General features: G+C 58.9%; 7 protein-coding genes and 1 non-coding gene across 8 annotated transcripts; 4 read left to right on the top strand and 4 right to left on the bottom strand.

The window, feature by feature from the left end:
* Window positions 1-2,832: 2,832 nt before the first annotated feature.
* On the bottom strand, window positions 2,833-3,613 carry BXZ73DRAFT_101509 (uncharacterized protein; the record flags this gene model as incomplete). The annotated part of the gene is made up of 2 exons (XM_048014933.1): window positions 2,833-2,857; window positions 3,321-3,613. The coding sequence occupies 2 exons, from the start codon at window positions 3,611-3,613 to the stop codon at window positions 2,833-2,835; spliced, it is 318 nt and encodes a 105-aa protein (XP_047877944.1).
* Window positions 3,614-5,451: 1,838 nt separating this feature from the next.
* BXZ73DRAFT_101508 (pectin lyase fold/virulence factor) lies at window positions 5,452-7,744 on the top strand (the record flags this gene model as incomplete). Its single annotated transcript, XM_048014932.1, has 20 exons — window positions 5,452-5,466; window positions 5,514-5,727; window positions 5,781-5,796; window positions 5,854-5,870; window positions 5,939-6,009; window positions 6,057-6,149; window positions 6,200-6,283; window positions 6,333-6,360; window positions 6,469-6,571; window positions 6,621-6,704; window positions 6,759-6,777; window positions 6,827-6,888; window positions 6,936-6,978; window positions 7,032-7,048; window positions 7,103-7,118; window positions 7,175-7,260; window positions 7,317-7,355; window positions 7,414-7,475; window positions 7,531-7,610; window positions 7,667-7,744. The coding sequence occupies 20 exons, from the start codon at window positions 5,452-5,454 to the stop codon at window positions 7,742-7,744; spliced, it is 1,227 nt and encodes a 408-aa protein (XP_047877943.1).
* Window positions 7,745-7,967: 223 nt separating this feature from the next.
* Window positions 7,968-8,073, bottom strand: BXZ73DRAFT_t103. Its single transcript has one exon. It is a non-coding gene; the product is annotated as a tRNA-Ala (tRNA).
* Window positions 8,074-8,635: 562 nt separating this feature from the next.
* BXZ73DRAFT_101507 (uncharacterized protein) lies at window positions 8,636-9,147 on the top strand (the record flags this gene model as incomplete). The annotated part of the gene is made up of 2 exons (XM_048014931.1): window positions 8,636-8,860; window positions 8,920-9,147. The coding sequence occupies 2 exons, from the start codon at window positions 8,636-8,638 to the stop codon at window positions 9,145-9,147; spliced, it is 453 nt and encodes a 150-aa protein (XP_047877942.1).
* Window positions 9,148-9,336: 189 nt separating this feature from the next.
* On the bottom strand, window positions 9,337-10,484 carry BXZ73DRAFT_46880 (alpha/beta-hydrolase; the record flags this gene model as incomplete). The annotated part of the gene is made up of 5 exons (XM_048019770.1): window positions 9,337-9,682; window positions 9,742-9,994; window positions 10,050-10,074; window positions 10,122-10,144; window positions 10,193-10,484. The coding sequence occupies 5 exons, from the start codon at window positions 10,482-10,484 to the stop codon at window positions 9,337-9,339; spliced, it is 939 nt and encodes a 312-aa protein (XP_047877941.1).
* Window positions 10,485-12,360: 1,876 nt separating this feature from the next.
* BXZ73DRAFT_46885 (uncharacterized protein) lies at window positions 12,361-13,368 on the top strand (the record flags this gene model as incomplete). Its single annotated transcript, XM_048019773.1, has 4 exons — window positions 12,361-12,851; window positions 12,911-13,006; window positions 13,062-13,128; window positions 13,180-13,368. The coding sequence occupies 4 exons, from the start codon at window positions 12,361-12,363 to the stop codon at window positions 13,366-13,368; spliced, it is 843 nt and encodes a 280-aa protein (XP_047877940.1).
* Window positions 13,369-14,145: 777 nt separating this feature from the next.
* BXZ73DRAFT_90049 (uncharacterized protein) lies at window positions 14,146-16,076 on the top strand (the record flags this gene model as incomplete). Its single annotated transcript, XM_048025489.1, has 8 exons — window positions 14,146-14,328; window positions 14,438-14,640; window positions 14,697-15,074; window positions 15,126-15,255; window positions 15,313-15,397; window positions 15,451-15,647; window positions 15,700-15,960; window positions 15,981-16,076. The coding sequence occupies 8 exons, from the start codon at window positions 14,146-14,148 to the stop codon at window positions 16,074-16,076; spliced, it is 1,533 nt and encodes a 510-aa protein (XP_047877939.1).
* Window positions 16,077-17,208: 1,132 nt separating this feature from the next.
* Window positions 17,209-17,581, bottom strand: BXZ73DRAFT_101504 (uncharacterized protein; the record flags this gene model as incomplete). Its single annotated transcript, XM_048014930.1, has 2 exons — window positions 17,209-17,274; window positions 17,336-17,581. The coding sequence occupies 2 exons, from the start codon at window positions 17,579-17,581 to the stop codon at window positions 17,209-17,211; spliced, it is 312 nt and encodes a 103-aa protein (XP_047877938.1).
* Between the last annotated feature and the right edge of the window lie 347 nt (window positions 17,582-17,928).

Raw genomic sequence — 17,928 nt, 5'->3', positions numbered from 1 at the left:
GCATCCCCGGTGCGGCATGCCGTTCTCTTTCCATACACGCGGTCGATACCACGGCAACCGTACGTGAAGGACCCAATCCTCGGGGACCGGCTGTTGCGAAGCTCGCCGAGATTTCTGCGTGGACGTTCGGTCTGTCTTCAGTCCTCGAGGATGTTCCCCAGACCTCGGGGCTGCGCTAAAGTGCGGGGTACGTCGATCGTTTCTTCTTTTGCAGCCCTTGCATTTTCGGAAAAGGAAGTTGACGAGGACTACGGACGAGGGAGCGCCATGGGCAGAGGACACAAGTGGAGTAGGAATTCATAGACGCATTCCATATTGCTCGTGGTTACATGCGCCGTCTCGGTACGTCCTTTGCATCCTCGCCACCGTATCACCGCGCCCATCCCAACAGTCCCGGCTACCCTCCTCGATGCATCAAAACGTAGCACGGCCCTCAACGGCGTCCGCACCGGGCACCGATGCTTCTCCCAAGCCCGAGCGCTGAGCGCCGCGAAAACTTGCCAACAAATTGGCGCCCAGGCCGCAGATCCTCCCAATATGTCGCTGTCCAACACACAATCTGCCCGGTTACCTCACCCAAAGCCTCTTCGTCTCTTTCCAAGCTCTCGTAAGCCTTCGGAGACCGGGCGCGGGCTCCACGGTTCGCTGATGCGCGAGCCACGATGCGTGCATTCCGCCGGCGGGGAACGCGCGCTCGCCCGCCTCGATGCCCGCCACGCAGGCGTCCGCTCCATTTTTCGCCCGTGCGCGACAGGTGCGACCGTGGCTGGCGGGACGCCTGGGCGGCGGCAACGGCAGGCGAAGATGCGCAAAGCCTCGCGGCGAGGTTCGGTGCGTATTCCTGTTATCACTTACGTTGCGCACGCCCGGACGGCCCTGCACAGCAGCTAGCAGATATGTGTACTCGGGACGAGAGCCGGGGTCGCGACGTCGGCATTCCGACGTCCGCGCGCGTCCGCCGCGTCTGCGTCCGCGCCCCAAACCGGGGGCGGGCCCGGAGGCGGTGGGCACCCGGGTCCTTCGCACGCACACATACGCGGACGAATGTACGTCCGTGTGCGCCGAGGCGAGCTCGCTGCCTTCCCCAGCAGCTCGACGGTTCCGCCGGCGACGAGCATCGGTTCGCCCCCGCCTCCACATGCCGGCGCGGATCGCCCAGAAGGACGCGGGCCGCCCCTCCGCGCCCGACCCCCGCCCTGGCCGTCCTCACCCGTGGCCGGCCAGCTGCTCTCGCCTTCCGACTTCCAAGCCGCCGCTTTGGACTGAGCGGCGAGGACGATTTCCCCGAGCTCGGGAGGTCCCTGCGACCGCGCCTGGGCTCTACACCGGGGTCGACACCGCCCCCCTCCCCTCCCTTCTGCTTGCTTTTTTTGTTCCAGACGAGGGTTGGTCCCCAGGATCTGTCCACCGCCGGGCGGGATCTCCGCGCCCTCGCATTCTTCCGCGAAGACTTGGGTAGCACCTACGGCTCGAGCCCAGGTCATTGTCACAACAGGCACGCTCGCTCCGCAACGGCTCGCGTTCCCGACAAAATTTACTTCAGCCGGAAGCGTCGCGATAAGGTGCGAAAGGCTGCGCGCGCCGCACGTCGCGTTCTCGCCGACCGCCGTATCTCGCGCGCGCGCGCGCGCAGCACGCTTCCCCTTCCCTTCGCCCTTCGACGCGGCGTTTGCGCGTGCGCGCCGGCGTTCGAGGCGATCGTGCAGTCCCAGGTGATTCGCTAGGCTCCTTCCCGCCGGGTCGCGTTTGCCGATGGCGGGTCCGCGACGGCGTCCTCGCCGTGCGACTGAATGGCGCGGCGCAGACAAGCAACGCTCGCCTGTGCCCCTTCGCGCGGGGAGGGGCGCGCTCGCGCCGACGGGGTCGGCAAATCTATCAGTGTCATTCGCAGGCGGCGGTGGCGGTAAAAACGGCGAAGACGAGCATTTTGCCTGTGAACGGAGCCGAGTGTCCGTCCGCTGGGTGGGGGCTCGGGCTGTTGCGGTGCCACTCTCTCTCTGCTTTGTGTTCGCGCGGCAGGCCCCCGCCGGTGCGCGATGTGCACCGTTCCTGGACGGTAGACAAGGCAGGGCCCGGCTCCCTTCTCTGTGCTCTGTTCGCGGCATCAGAGATCCATCCGCCGCGTCCCGACGACGAGCAACGCTGCGTCCACGCTCGCGCGGGCGTGGGTGCGCCGCCATCGATCGAGGCGGGCCTCCCGATTCGGCGCGCGACCGGTTCGAGATGTTGACGGCCGTCGCGCACTGCAGGGCAGCGATAGGCCTGCCGCTATCTGTATTGCGCGCCTGCGCCGCTTCGGCGTTCTCATGCGATTGCGGCGAAGGCCGTCGCGCCGTCGGTGCGGAGACTTTGGGGAGAGCGTAAGGAAGGAGGGAAGTGGGGACGTTGAGCGGCTGCGACGCGCCGCGGTCCCTGACTAGAGAACGTGCGTGGTTGCGCGAAGGGCTGGGATCTGTACGGAGGCTGAGTCTGTGGTGCGGGACGCTCCACTGCTCGATTGTGGTATGGTTATATAAGGACGAGGGGGGCGGTAGGGTGGGATAGCGTGTTGGGAGAGGATCTCGAACGGTGAGGCGGATGGTACATGGTTGGATGCATTTGCTATCGGCGAAGGGGTGGGAGCGTAGAAGGGAACGCGTGAAGGAAGCCCCCGCGGATCGTCCTGCGATAAAAGTCCCGTACAGGGTGTAGATGGCGTGGTAGTGGTACAGCCTGGAAACGGCGGTCCGTACAAGTAGCGATAACGAAGAAGAGAAGTAATGACCGTCCGATACTGACCTGACGAAGCTAAGCCGGGATTAATTCCTAGCATGTCGTGATTGAGCAGACACATCACTTGCCTTTCACATCGCTCAGACTGTGATACGATGGCGAAGTGGCAACGGCGGTGTCGTCCTGTTTTCCAGCATGACTTCCGGTCTGCGGAGGTCCCAGATAACGCGTCGATCGACGGCCTTCAAAGGAAGGGCATCGCACGCGCACGACTGGCCCGGAGATGTCTGGTCGCAGCGAGGTAACTCGGCCTGTAACGATTCGGGCAAGAATGGATTCGTAGTGTCTTCGGGGGACCGGGGACCTGGTCGGGGAGAGGGTGTGCACAGCAGATAAGGACCCGACGGCGATGAGGTACAGTCTAGGGTACCTAGGGAGAGGAGATGATGTGGGGAGTTGCGGGATATCCTTTTCCAGGGCTCGGGTGTTTGGTCGAATTGTCAACCGAGTGGGATGGTCCGTGTCCGAGGCTCCGTCTCCGCTATCGTTGTAGACCGCACTCGACCGGGAGGGCGAAACGCCGTGTATTGCAGTGCTCGCATGCGTACTCTGGACGTTTGGGGGTGTGTGAGATGAGAGATGAGGGGGTCGTCGGAAACATGTCGTGGGTGCTCAGAGCGGCTTTCCTCGCGGTTGACAAGTTGGTTGGCAGCATGAGGAACATGGCGGCGCCGCAGAGCCTGAGGAATCCCGAGAGGATGCCAGTCGAGGCAAGGAAACCAATAGCGGCGACGATCACGATGTGGTGCTCGTTTGAGAACTGGAAGAGTTCGAGCCGTGAGGAGAAGTGGGAGGTGCTGAAAGAGTGGATTGCAACTAAGATGACGAAGAAGAGTCGCATGAAATCGCGGGGAAAGTGGTGGTGGAATCGCCTCCGATGGTAGTGAAGTCGAGGGCTCCCTCAAAGAACGCCTTCGAGTGTCCATTGTCGCTATTCAGCTGCATCCCCAGCATATGTGTTGTGTTTGTGTATACGAATTGTGATTAGCATTAGATGAAGTGGATATCTGGATGCTCACAAGCAGCGTTGGTCGAGGATCACAACAAAGAAGCTTCGACCCTGATGAGCGTGACTACTCACCCATCGTCAAAACGAGTACTATTTTTCATTGACCGAGCTGAGACAGCCACTGCGGCTTGGAGTAAGTCAGCTGGGAGCCATCTTACAAAACATAATAGGCAATTGAAATTCGTACATGTCGCACAACGAACTGATCCCATGTAATCTGTATTGACGCAAGTCGGAAGCAGAACTCGGACGCAGCTTCCGTGATACCAGGAAGACCGAACTTCGTTCAGTGATTCGAATCGACTTCTGCATCGGTTCCTGCGCTGGTGGAGCAGCTTCTCAGCCACAAGGGTGTCCACAGATTATTCGCCGAGACTGAAAATGCACCAGACAGCTCGAATTTGTCGGTGACCAGGCAAATCGACGATGATTCGAGGCGGATAACAGTCCGGATCTACAAGATCGCATTCGTGCTGAAGAGGAACTGAGGTCGTGGTCAGCCACAAAGAGAATATGATAAGTCGGAGACTCTCATTGCGCAGGTTTGATGTCAGCCGGAGTTTTCAGTCTTGAGACATCTCACTCTCCGGTTCCATATTATCCCCTACGTCTCCGTTGCTTCGTCTTGGCCCGAGAATGGAGAGCTCGTCAGCGATGGTACGTCGCTAGACGGGCTCTCGAGTCTCCCTCTTGAGAGCCGTTCGCGTTCGGACGTCGCTCATCGCTGCTGGTTGGTGAGGGCAAAGAGCGCAACCCCGGCCATCAAAATTCGGAGAGTGTCTGCTTACACGTGTTGTTGAGCCACTTGATAATTGAAGACTAAACTGTATCCGAATTTTACCACCGATCAGTCGCTTCTCCACTCGAGGTGTAGCGACTGATCGTCGCTCACCAGGGTTGAGCTGCGATTGTCGAGGTAGTCGTAGCAACGGTTGTCTGTGTAATATAAACACATCGAAGCTTACCCGTCAAAAAGTCGGCATTGGGGACTAGTACTGACTGCGATAGGCCGCGATATTTACGGGTTGAGAAGCGTGTGCTCAAATGGGTAGGGTGATGCGGTGATGCCAACGGTCTTCGAAGGAGAGCTGTAGAAAGAGAATGCCTCTCTCGGAGCTGGTCCCATCAACTTGCATGAAGTGCGCGGGATTTGTTGGCAAAGACGCAGACAAGAGACGCGTGCCATGCAAGGCCAAGTTGGTGACAGGTTCGGTTAACACGGAGGAGTTGGCGAGATGGGGAAACTGGCATGAGATGTCTGTCACGCTCGCGCACACAGGGTACGATGGTGGCGGCGGCGGGACGTGGCGGGCCGCTCTGCGGCGCGAACGTTGCCGGCCGCAAAAACCTCGCTGTTCGCGCCGCGGCTGCTCGAGTCGCAGCGTCGCGTTCACCGCTCGCCTCTGCTCCCTGTTCTGCACTAACCCGGTCAGGTGCTCTCTCTGCATCAGCCGCGCTTGAACTGTCTCGATATTCCGACGACGACGGCCCAGCTCCTCCCTGGACGCAGCGCCCACGCGCCCACCTGACCGCCCCGCTCATTTATCCAAGCGGGCCCTAGCTCTCATTATGATGCACCGCGTTGACCACCTGGTCTTGCGGCGCTGGTAGAGCAGTATAAAGCGTCCGGTGAGTAACAGGTCTCTCTTATGACCCCCCGTACTTCCGTTATGGCTGGCTCCCGCGTTGGTTGATCCTCCTGTTGCTCACCACCTATGTGGTTGCCTGGCAGACGTTTACGGTGCAACACACGGACGGAGCGGATGATGTTCCTGCTCTGACTGCGGCGCTGGCGACGGGCAAATACTCGGCAAACACGACCATCCTCTTCAAGAAGGGCACGACCTACAACCTGTTCACGAGCATCAAATTCCCCTCCTTCACGAATGTCGAAGTCGCCATCGAAGGGAACCTCACGTACCCTGATGACATTGCTGCCATTCAAGGTCTGTCGATTGCCTCCAAATCTCCACACGTTCGCTCATTTGCGGGTTGGTAGCGTTGTGTCGTCGTCTGTATGTCATTGTTCTTGTGGAGGAGTCTCAATGTTGACGAGGTTGTGCGTACGCTAGGGTTTCCCCGGGTCATGGTGAGTGCCCTCCCGTTCCTATTCAGCATGTTCGCGGTGCTCAGCACTTTCCAGGGTGACTTTCTCAGGTGGAACGAACGTTACATTGCGTGGAACTACGGATCCAGAATGGGGTTGGGTCGACGGTCATGGCCAACAGGTATGTGCCCTCCTGACTGCATTTCGGTATTGCTGAGCACCTCGAAGTGGTGGGACGCGATGGAGCAAACCAACCGTCCCCATGGTTGGGCTTTCAGCAAAATCTCGCACGGCGCAATTCATAATATGAAGTTATGGAAGGTAAGCTCCCTCGGTCATTATCAGCACATATCATCAAGCAGATATGACAGCCTATCGCGTGGAACTTTGCTACGAGTGGGGCGTCGAACATCCATGTCTATAACAACATCATCCTGGCGAAGTCGGACACCGATGTGAGGCCCTCTTTGCCTTGTTTTGACCTGAACTTACATTACACGGCAGTCATTCCCATTCAACACGTACGTGCTGCGTCTGAACCAAGGCTTGCATTTTGACGCCCCATGCCATCCAAACTCATAGGGACGGTTCGTAACACATGTTCGAGTCAGCTTCATGGACTCACATATTTGATCTCCAGGATTTTCCGCCGGTGGTTCCGACCTGCTTCTCGAAGGCAATCATATCGTCAACGGAGATGACTGCCTCACCGTCGGCAGCGGAGCAAAGAATATCCATTGGAGGTGAGATATTGCAGAGTTCATGGTGAATCTCCGCTCACGTGGATGCCAGGAATAACTACTGCGAAGGAGGCCACGGGTTGTCCATCGGCTCCCTCGGAAAGGGTGGCTCTGTTGCGGATGTTCAGAACGTCCTGTAAGTGCGCACTGTTCTCTCCCAAATCGTACTCTGCTCACATACACATAATAGCATCGAGAACGTTGTGATGGTAGGGACTCGACGTTCTTGAAACCGACGATGAGCTCATGGGCCTCCAGGTCAACTCGCTATACGCGGCAAGATTCAAGAGTTGGACCGGCGGTAATGGCCTTGCCCGAAAGTACGCGACCTTCATCTTTCAACCGAGTTGATCTAACGTCGTCCCAGCATCACATGGAAGAACATCTTGTTCAAGAACGTCATGTTCCCGGTACGCGCAACCCTATATCTGCTTACATCGTTACTGACTGCCCTCCCACGTAGATCTATGTGACCCAAAAGTAGATGGATATTTTCTTTTGACGCGTCGTTTGATACTGATCATCTCGGTCCAGTTATTGGGACCAGGGAGTAGGTTAAGTCCTTTACATATACAGAACTCTGTCTAACAACTCGAATCCGATCAGCTTGGCGCCCCGCCAAACACCAGCAGCCCCAACAATACGCGAATTCAGGACTTTGTGTTCAAAGGCTTCTCCGGGACGATCAACGAGTGCGTTCCTTACATGACGACTTACCATCCCTTCCCTGATGCACCTCAATCTGTAGCACCCCGGGATACGTCGAAGGCTCCTGCATCTCGGACCCGTGCTGGCACGTCGCCTGCTGCCATGTGGTCAATCTGTCCCTGACGAATCATTTCCAGGTACGCCGTCGAAGGGGCGACAGGCAAGGAGGTCATCATCCTTGACCTCTACCCAGACACTGGTGCGTCCGTTTTCCGCAAACCCGTCGAGATGCGCTCGCTCATGTGTGTGCTTAGCCACGAACGTCTTCGCGTCCGACATCTCGGCAAAGACGCTCAGCGGCGACCCCGTCATGGCCATGTGTAACTCGACCACGGTATGCTGCTCCTTCACTCCTATGAGAGGCCGATGCTCATCGTGGGTGTTGCTCAGATCACTTCCAATGTGGGGTTCAAATGCTGGGATGGCCTGTTCGAGCCGACGCGTGGAGGACATGCATTTCTTACGTAGGGCAGCGGTCTCGATGTGCTCTGTGGAGGAGGTGGGAACATGATTGAATGCGATGTGACGATTCACGAGATTCCGAGGGCCAGCAACAGTGCTTTCTTTCACACTTGCGCTCAGCGCTCGTCCGCACCGCAACGAAAAGACCTCCACTGAGCCTGCTTTCAAAGTGATATTGATATGCTCCGTGTGGGTAGTGTGGTGTGAACGGTGCAGACAAACAAAAATATGGACGCTCAGGGGATTGAACCCTGGACCTCACGCAAACAACTGCTCAAGGACGAAATGTCCCCAACTACTGCGAAGCGTGCGCGCTACCACTGTGCCAAGGGCCCATATATGTGCCCATCATATAATATTATCAGCATCAACAAATTCAAGTGCAACTTATGGTGAGCAAACAGAAGTCTTATGCAACAGGGATGGGCAGATGTTAGATATGAAGGTAAAGAGGGGAGGCAGACAGTAGGAGAGCGCATGCTATTGCGATCTCACCTCGATACGTTCAACGACTGTAAGAATTTACGCGGATATTAGCTGAGATGCTGTTGCAATATGTCGAGAATATTGTTTCCATGGGACCAACGGTGCCGCGTGTGGTCGACTTGTTAGATCACAACGAGTAGATGCGGGGAGGCGTGGGCGATAAAGGTACGTCGACGCACGATACGCACGGGTTTGCTCGGAGACAAAGGGTTTTAGGACGCATAAGCCGCACATTGCACACGCTGCCCACATGCCCAACCCACCACGGACGCACAAAAGCTGCCTGCAAGCAGGCGGATGCCTGAAGGAACAACCAGGCTGCATCCAAATCGCCTCTCGTGTCATCCTCCTCCGTTGCTTCGTCCTCGCCCAGCGACCACACCCTGCCAGCCCCGCCCTCCAGCGCCGGCCATGGGCAAGCTCCACCTCTACCTCGCCAGCTACGACGACACGCGCACGTCTACTCCTCACCTCCGCATCCACTGGGCCCTCCTCCTCGCCCCGGCCCCACAAAGGGAGGACGCGCGGTCGCTGGCACGGCCGAGCACGCGATACCACGCCACGCGCCGCAACGGCCTGTGGGCGTTCGAACGGCGGGCGGTCGAGTGCGCGCGCACGCCCGTGATGGTCGGCCGCGTGCGCGTCGGGACGGTCGACGTGCGGGACGCGCGGGCGGCGGACCCGTGCTGTGCCAGGTGCCGGTGCGCGCGGGGGAGGAGGACGACGGGTGGGACTGCCGGTCGTGGGTGGCGGACGCGTTGAGGGCGTTGGTGCGGGAGAGGCTGGTGCGGGCGAAGAGGCCGCTGGAGACGGAGGAGCTGTTCGGCTTTGCGCGGCGGTTCTCGGAGGACGTCGTGCGGAAGGAGTGCAATGCGGGGCACGGGATACCGGTGACCGCCGATTACGCGGGGACGGAGCGGTGAGTTTGTCCCTTTGTTCGTAATGAGTAACCACTGACCAAGTGGATGGTAAGCTCGCTGAACCTGTTCAGGAGAAGAAGAAGCAGCACATACTCTGTTACAACAACATATCGGCGGTACAGCATATAGTCCGTCTACATCTGCGAGTTGTAAGCCAAAAACTCGTCGGGAGTGCGATGAGCGCCTTACATACTAGCGCTTCGCTTCCAGAGTCTGCGCCCATCCTTTGACCCTTCTCCAGCATTTGCGTACTTCTTCAGGGAACCCATTCTCAACGTTTGCCATTATGAGGAAATCGTGGCTGCAGTACTCCGGGATCCCTGGCGCCGCATAGGCCGTGACTTTGGCGTTGGCGTTCTTCAGCTGTGATTCTAGTGCCACGATGGAGGTTTTGAACTGCTCGGTCTCGCCGTAGTATATCAAGGTTGGTGGCCAGTGTCGGGGTGCCGGGTTTAGTGAAGGTGAAAAGTAAGGCGAAGATAGGTGGTCGGCAGTCATCGAGCCAAGCAGACGCGGCATTTGAGGGCGTTGTGCGTCTCTGATGGATTGACATGCACGTTATTCAATTAACACACTTCACAAACTTGGACCACTCACGCAGAGAGATCGCACCACGGGCTGTGTAGGAATAATCCCGAGGGAAAAGGTAGAGTCTGTGTCTCGCACAGGTAGCGTTGCAGAGCGAGCACCAGATGCGCTCCCGCAGAATCGCCAACGAACACAATGCGACTTGCGGGAACGTTCATGTCTTTGAGCAAATATCGGTACGCCGACACCGCCTCGAGCAATTGAGTCGGGAAGGGACGGCTTTCATCATCTTCTGATAATCCGATGAGGGAATACTCAACAGCTACAGAGAGCGGAAATAAGACTTGCGGACACAACAGACAGTATTGATCACTCACATAGGACCGATGCACATATTCCGTGCTAAGAAAATATGAGCACGCGATACGGTTCACGACCGCAAGATTCACCTGAATCAGCCCTCGGGGTATGCCTAGCGGGGCATAGGTTACAACAGTGACGCAGAAAGCAAAGCAAAGACGTACGAGAGAACCCCGACTCGGTCTCCTTCGCCTCCCCAGCATGTATCCTCCACCATGAAACTGCAGCCCCACGACTCCCGACTTCACTCGTTCTTCAACCGTCAGGTCCTGCTTGTTCTGTAGTTGCCACCATACTGCATCCACGGGTGCAAGCACCACACCGACGCTATTGGCCCAGCTCTTGAGCTCTTGACCGATTTCGTCGGCAGGTACCGCAGGAATCGACCTCTCCTGCGTATCAAAAGTCGTTGGTTTCTTTTCCTGGCCGATGAGCCGTCGTATGGCTTTCATTGGCGTACAGTCGTGAAGGAGGAGAAAGTGGGTAGTGGGGATGATTGGCCGCGTCGGGATTTGTGAACGGCCTCGAGGACTCACCATGGTACTTCTTCCGACCGCATGGGCGGTGCAAGCGGAATCACCCACTGACGATCACGTTGTGAACAAGAATAGAGCATGTTACGGCTACGAAAGGGGTACACAGAGGCAGGTGCAGAGGGAAACGAGGCGGTGACGTGTCGGGGAAGAGGTGGTGGCAAGGGAGAGGAATGTACGAATCACCGGCTCTGCTCCTCCAGCCTGGACGGGCCCGAGCAGCGCGACCGAGGCCGAGCACTAAGACATCCGGTCGTTCTCCGCCCTGCTTTGGCACAGACCTGCCATTGAGCTCTGCCGCAAGGACAGAGGGTGGGTCGGTCTGCAATTTGACGTGAGGTGCGTGCGGAATAGCCGACACGAACCGCGCGTTATATGTAAACTCTCAGAGCACGTGCCGTAGATCATCAGCGCCAAAACGGCACCAAAAATCATCCACAGCTTGATCAACATCTCAAACAGCACACAGTCTGAGCTCCAACGATTTGAAGCTGCCGTTACTTACCTTCCTACGCATCAACTCGGTCCATCGAAACCCGCGGCTTTTCAGTTAGATTGTCGTCTTACCACCGTAAGCACTGAAAGTCTGAAAGAAGAAGTAAAGCGGCGCGCAGCTTCCATGCCAACAATTGAACTACTCTGGGTAGGAAGCAAACTTTGAGGCGGTGGTTGACACGCGATTTTCCTTGCATCGGACGATGCGAAATACTACTTTATGGCTCGATGGTTCTGCTGGAAGAATTCACATAGCTCGATGAGTAGCAAATAACTACAAAGAACGTACCGCCTCCGCAGGCCACTGAATGACGTCATGACCTACCATTCCATCGTCCGAAAGGAAGGAATCCTTCTCCCAAGTATACACCCGGTAGAGCTCATGGTACGCACATAAAGGCCATGATAAACACTGGAATGCCCTCTCGCCCTTCCCCTTTTCCCACCTTTCTACCCAGCGTTCTATGCCCAGCTCAAGTCGTACGACGCTATCACCCGCATGCTGAGCACAGCGCAGTAAACTCTCCCCGCCTCCACAGTGATCCGCACAGCTCTCAATCGCTATTTGGAGTGTCCGATGCCGTATGTCTTCTATGTTCCCTTGCTGCGCGCCTCGGTCACCAAGGGGCCCCGCAGCACCTTAAACTTGGAACACCAGGCGCTGCACCCGCCCATCACGCAAACATAGCAGACTGCGCTCGAGGGCCACGAGGGATACATAACGCGCGGCGGGCGCAAAGAAAAGCGGTCAAGCTACATCCATCCCTCGTTCCTTCCTGCGCTCACTCCCCGATCCGAGCCCCAAGCCACCACCAACCTGGCCCCCTCCGCGACTCCGCGACTGAACTATGGAGTCTACCCAGGCCATTCATAAGCATTCCAACTCGAAGCGCATGTCACTCTTCGGCCGCCGCGCCCTCGGAGGGCAGGACCCCTCCCCGCCCGCCTCGCCCTCGCGCTTCACGCTGTTTCGCCGGCCCGCCGACACCCCCACCCTTCCACCCCCGCCACCACAGTCTCGGGCTCGCAAGCGGCAGACGACGACCTGTACTCGCGCCCGAAAGCCGAATACCCGCCCTCGCCGCCAGGCTCCGAGCCAACGCCGGGCTCGGACGTCGCTTCCGACTCGGACTCGACGTTCCAGTCAGGACGGCGCAGCAACGACTCCGGCTCCGAGCCCCAGCGCGACAGCCTCTCCGCTTCCGCCGACGGCCGGGCGCGCGCACTCGCGCTGCTCGAGGGCCGCCAGATGGACGACCCGCGCGCGATCTCCCCCTCTCCTGGGACGCCCACGCCCACGATGGACTGCACGCCGCCCGCCCCGAGCGAGCGCGGGAACTCACGACGGGCGTCGACGGTCCCATCGGCGTTCGCGAGCGCGGTCGCGGGCAAGATCGCGCTTGGGCCGCGGCGCAACTCCGCGCCCGCGCGGCGGCAGAGCGCGCAGCTGCAGCTGCAACGGCGGCGCGAGAGCGTGCTCGAGGGGGTTCCGGAGGACGCGGCTGCCCAACCAGAACAAGGACACGGACGGGAAGTGGACGAGCACGGGCTGCCCACGTACGCGAGCGCGGCGTTCCCCAGCGGGACGGCGTCGTACCGGTTCGCGCAGGCCGGGCCGTTCGCGATGACGCTCTCGTCGCCCTCACAGGCACGGGGGGCGGGGGAGGAGGCGGCGGCGGGGCTCGGGAGGTACTGTATCAGCGTGGGGGTGAACGTGTGGGCGCCGCGGTGTTGCGTAGTGACGGTGAGGAGGGGGCTGACGGAGGACGGGCCGCAGGTCGCGTCGATCGAGTGAGTCTTGTGTTTGGAGGAGCGCGCGCGGGGGTGCTCATCGAGACCATCGTCTGCAGGTTCGGATCTGCGTCGGTGTCGATGGGTTCGTCGTTGACGATGGGCGAGACCGGGAGGCCGTTGAAAGACGTCGTCTCGAAGAATCTGGTCAACGGGTGAGACGCGCGAGGACCACATGGTCGCTGCGTGCGAAGCTGACGAATGAACCAGAGCTCGTGTGTACCGCGTCGGGGACGGATCTACCATTGAATGGAAACAGAGCAAGCGCCAATGGAAGGTGAGCTCGGCGTTGGAGAGGAGACAGTGCGCTGCTCACGGTGGCTCCTAGGCCATGATGAAGGGAAATGAGCTGGCCATCTTCTACCTCGACGCGCCGCGGTCGATGTCGCTCCAGCCGTTGGGCCACAAGTATTTCGACCACCTCGTAGTCGGGACCCTGGTGCTGATGCGCGAGCAAGACGACGCGGTGTACTCCCGCCCAGACTACGGCGCCATGCAGATGCACGCGATGTACTGAGCGAGTTCGTCTGGAAGATACTCGGGGGGTAGCCATAGATGCGTGCTTTTTGCTTGTACAGAGAAGGTACTGCAAACGAAGTGTAAAGCACAAGTTGAGCACAAGAGCCAAGAACTAAGAAGGAACGGACCCACACAGCACCCTCAATTCCCGGCACGTTCGTTCTTCAAAATGCTGGAGTCCGGCCGGGTTTGAAGGCGAGTTCTTGTTTCATATCGACGCCTCCCAGCGTCTGTCGCCGGGCGGAGTTCCGGAATTAGCACCGGTACGTCGCTGGCGCCTCGGAATGAATCCACGATGTTGGGCGGAGGGCTCTGGTCATCACCTGGGCTTCGTCTGCATGCGCCCGTGCGCGAGGATGCGGCCCGCACGTTCTGTGACGGACGCGAACAGGACGAAGCGAGCGCCTGGAACACTGGGCGCATTCGTGTGAGCCCGCTTAATAGAGAAGCGGCTGCGGAGGCGGCTTCTGAGTACGGGGGGACGGATTCGGTAGGTGCAGTGGTTGGCGGTGCGGAGGACGGTGTCGGGCTCGTAGAATGGCAGCGCTCGCTGTGGGCGGCGTGGAGGAGACTCAAGAGCGGCCGTGACAGGTCTGGGGATACGCGGGGAGATCAGGCCGGGTGGGTCAGGTGCTTTGTCAGCAGCCAGCACGGTTCGAGCCCGCTTTCTGGCCCGCGTCTTACATATACTCTCTCCGTCTCCCCCATTCGTTGCCCTTCTTCGCATTTGGCCCTCTCCTCCCCGGCCGTCGCTTGCCCTCCCCCCGACGCCACCATGCGCCCCGCCTCCCTCTTTGCCGCCGTCCTCCCCCTCCTTGGCCTCGTCCTCGCAGAGGAAGGCTCAATCTCTGGCCCCACGACCTCCTCTGCCGCCGCCGGTTACTCTTGCGATCCCTCGAAATGCCAGCTGCCCAACTGCCACTGTGCAAGCACTGATCCTCCGGGTGGTCTCGCTGTTGTATGTCTTCACTGCTCAGGTCTTCGCCCCCACCCACTGTGCCCAAGACGTCTTTTTTTCCGCCCGTCCTGTTTGAATCTCCGAGCTGACCCGGTCTCTCGCCATGCAGGAAGACACGCCCATGTTCATCGTCTTCACCGCCGACGATGCCATCCAGAGCTACACCCTTGACTCTGTGAACCAGTTCCTGGCCCAGCGCAAAAACCCGAACGGCTGTCAGCCCAAGATGACGTACTACAACTCCATCGACTACACCAACTTCACACTCGTCACGGACTGGTACGTCGCCGGCAACGAGATTGCGGACCACACGTGAGTGTTGTCATATCCTGCCAAATCGCCTCGTGTAAACCCCGTCATATCCGCAGAATGACGCACGTCGGCACGCCCCCCGAGAACGAGGTCGCGGGTAATCTCATTGCCCTCAACCAGCTCGCCGGCATCCCGCTCTCGTCCATCATCGGTTTCCGCGCGCCCTTCCTCAACTACTCGGTTGACACCCTCAAGCTCCTCGCCAGCATGGGCTTCACCTATGACTCCTCATCTAGCGCGTCTATCCCCGTCACTGAATCAGACACTGATGCCTACTGGCCGTACACGCTGGACTATGGCATGGCCAATGACTGTCTCGCCGTCGATGGCCTCTGCAAGGGCCAACCCCAGCTCCCCGGTTTCTGGGAGCTCCCGATGTACGCCACCTTCGACAACCGTGGTATCAACGGTCCCCATCTGATGGACCCCTGGCTGTGAGCATTCACCACAGGCTGTGTGACATCGCGTTCTCATTCACCATACAGTGACGCTGCCAACGGCGAGACTGCAGTCAACGACACTGCGACGCTCGAGTACCTCAAGAACACCTTCATGGCCCACTACAACGCCAAGCGCCAACCCTTCGGTCTCTACACTCACCCCATCCACGTCTCGGTGGGTCGCTGGCTAGATATTAGTTAGTTTGCCACGCTAACCTATGACGACCATCAGCTGAGCGTCCCGGGCTCCACCGCTTCGACGAAGACGATCGCGATGATCAACCAGTTCCTTGACTGGGCACAGCAGCAGCCAAACAGTCAGTCGGATTGTGTTATACTTGTTCAAACCTTCCGTTGATCCTTTGTACAGCTTGGATTGTCTCCTCTGAGCAGCTCCTCGCGTGGGTCCGCAACCCGACCAAGCTCTCGGACCTCAACAACTTCGCGCCTCTCAAGTGCTCCACTCCCGCGATCGACGACTCGGTCAAGATCTGCAACGGTATGCCTTCGCACGAGGCTGGCCTGATCCAACTGTGCCCCTTCTCGGACTTCCCCTTCTACACTTGCGTATGTCGTCCAGCACTCGACATTCTGCGATCGTGAGCTGACTTTGATACAGTATGGCTGCCCTGCGGACCACCCCACGCCTTCGGACCCGAGCCCCGCACAATCGACGGTGTCCTCCGCTCCCCGCGTCCGCATCGCGTCCAACTGCTCGACGCCGTTCTGGGACCCGGTCAAGGGCGAGTGCCTCTGCACGTCGGACTCGTGCGCCTTCACCGACACCTCGCGCCCGATCGGCCCCAACGGCGCAAACCTCACCGGCGACAGGATCAACTCGTCTGACGGCTCCAGTGCGAGCCAGAGCTCGGACCCCTTCGTGCCGTTCAACGGCGCGAGCCGCGGCCCGCACTTCCCGCTGGCGTGCTTTCCGCGCTCCTCGTTGGGGTCGTCGGTGCCTTCGTTGGCGCCTTTGCCGCCGTCGCGCGTGTCTGAGAGAGACTTCGAGACGAACTGTGACGCCACGTCCCTCTCGTGCGCGGACCGACCGACTGCCGCCTTCACGAGAGCACGAACTCTGCCCCCTTGCCATGGACTGCCTACGCATCGACACTATATATCCCTATCTCACCGCACCACACTGCGCATTCGCACCCACTCGCATCTAACTTACCAGCTAGTTCCCCTCCCGTCTTCGGACGCACCGTACGCTTGATTTATCTACGGACTTGCACGCGCACGCACGAACCCCCTCACCCCACCAGCAGTCTGTCTTTCCCTGGCAACTAGCGTAACGGACTGTCTAATCATTTCTTTGCATGGTATCCGCCGTCTGATCACCGGCTCGTTTCGACCGGTCGTGGTCTTCGACTAGGTTTGTCCGGTCACGTAGAGGTTGCCTCTAACGGCCGCTTTTGACGATGATCAGTATCGTTATCATGGAGAAGTCTTGCTTGTTCTCGTGTTGTCCGTACATGGGACTCATGCTAAGTACCGCTGCAGATCGCTTTGGGAGCCTTGAAGGACTCCACAGACGCAGGACATGGCTCGAGAGCAAGTTCGGTTTTACGCAATGAAGCTCCGCCTCTGTATCCCTGAGGGCCTCCAGAGTTCATACCTCCTTCTGGTACTGCCACTCCGACGATCACACGAGAGGAAATGGAATCTTCCGCGCGATGGTGAAGCCCAAAGGACGAGGTGATCGCCGAGTTCAGCGGGCGAGCTTGAGGCGCGGCGCGAAGACCCGTAGTGCGAGGCCAGGGGGGCGGACACAAGGTCATCGACATCCTCTGCCGGAACCCGGGACGCGCTCCGGGAAAATACGAAGAGGTGCGTGAAAGCGGGTGTGCGGTAGGGCCAGTGAAGCGTTGACCACGGTGGCTATCGGCGACGTGAGTCGGCGCGGTCATCGCGCTCTCGAGATGTTCGGTGAACATTGCCGTGTGCGAACAGCAGAAACGACTGCCTGCAAATATGGAATGTAAACCACGGCGTCGCTGAAGGCGTCGTGGCATCGCATTCCACCAAACACGAATTGGGGATTCGATCATGTATAGTACTACATGATACGAGTTCTACAACGTGGGCGTTCTTAAAATCCACATTTTTGTCTGCTCCATGGCCCATCCTACATCTCTTGAACAACATGACGGGGGGTTCTGAAAGTATATGCCAGTGCGCCCGGCCAATGGCCCTATTCCTATCATTTCAACCGTCAGCAGAAATTTGTGCGCGGATACAACCCAGACATTCACCTTGCTCGGGAAGTTGCAGTCGGAGGTCTGGCTGCCGCGGATCCTGCAGCACGACCTGAAGTTGCTGAGGTGCTGCGAAATGGAGCTGGCGGCGCAGTCGTCGCCGAATTGGAACGATCCGTCGAGAGACGCGCAGCAAAACTGAGTGTTGACGGCGTTCTGGCCTCCATTGCTGTCGATGCACTTGCAAGCCTGGGCGGGAATGGCGGCGGCGGCCGCGAGAACGACGAGATTGAGGAGTTTCATGGTGGAGTGCGTGCGATTGGTTGGGTGAGAGTGGTGGACGGTTGGAAGAGCCACTGCGTGGTTGTGGGATGAGGTTCGACGAGCACTATGGATGGCCTTTTGTACTTTGTGTCAGGCGCTGCATGGGAGATATCGTGGTATGTACTCACCGCGTTTGCGCTGCGGGCATCGCGACCGTGTTGGTTGTATGCGTCCGCCGTTAGCACGCCCTGCGATGCTCTCTCCGGCCTGCACACGGGAAGGGTTAACATTTAGCATGCCTTCTTATCCGAATTCGTAGCCGCGTCGAGTTCGCCGCTCCACGAGCGCGACCGGTATTCGTCCGATGGTGGCGGGACCGCACGCGA

The sequence above is a fragment of the Epithele typhae genome (assembly GCF_022376455.1).
Source record: "Epithele typhae strain CBS 203.58 chromosome Unknown BXZ73scaffold_24, whole genome shotgun sequence".
In the NCBI taxonomy this organism is placed as follows: domain Eukaryota; kingdom Fungi; phylum Basidiomycota; class Agaricomycetes; order Polyporales; family Epitheliaceae; genus Epithele; species Epithele typhae.
The sequence above is the reverse complement of the archived record's forward strand: the minus strand, read 5'-3'. Positions and strand labels throughout refer to the sequence as shown.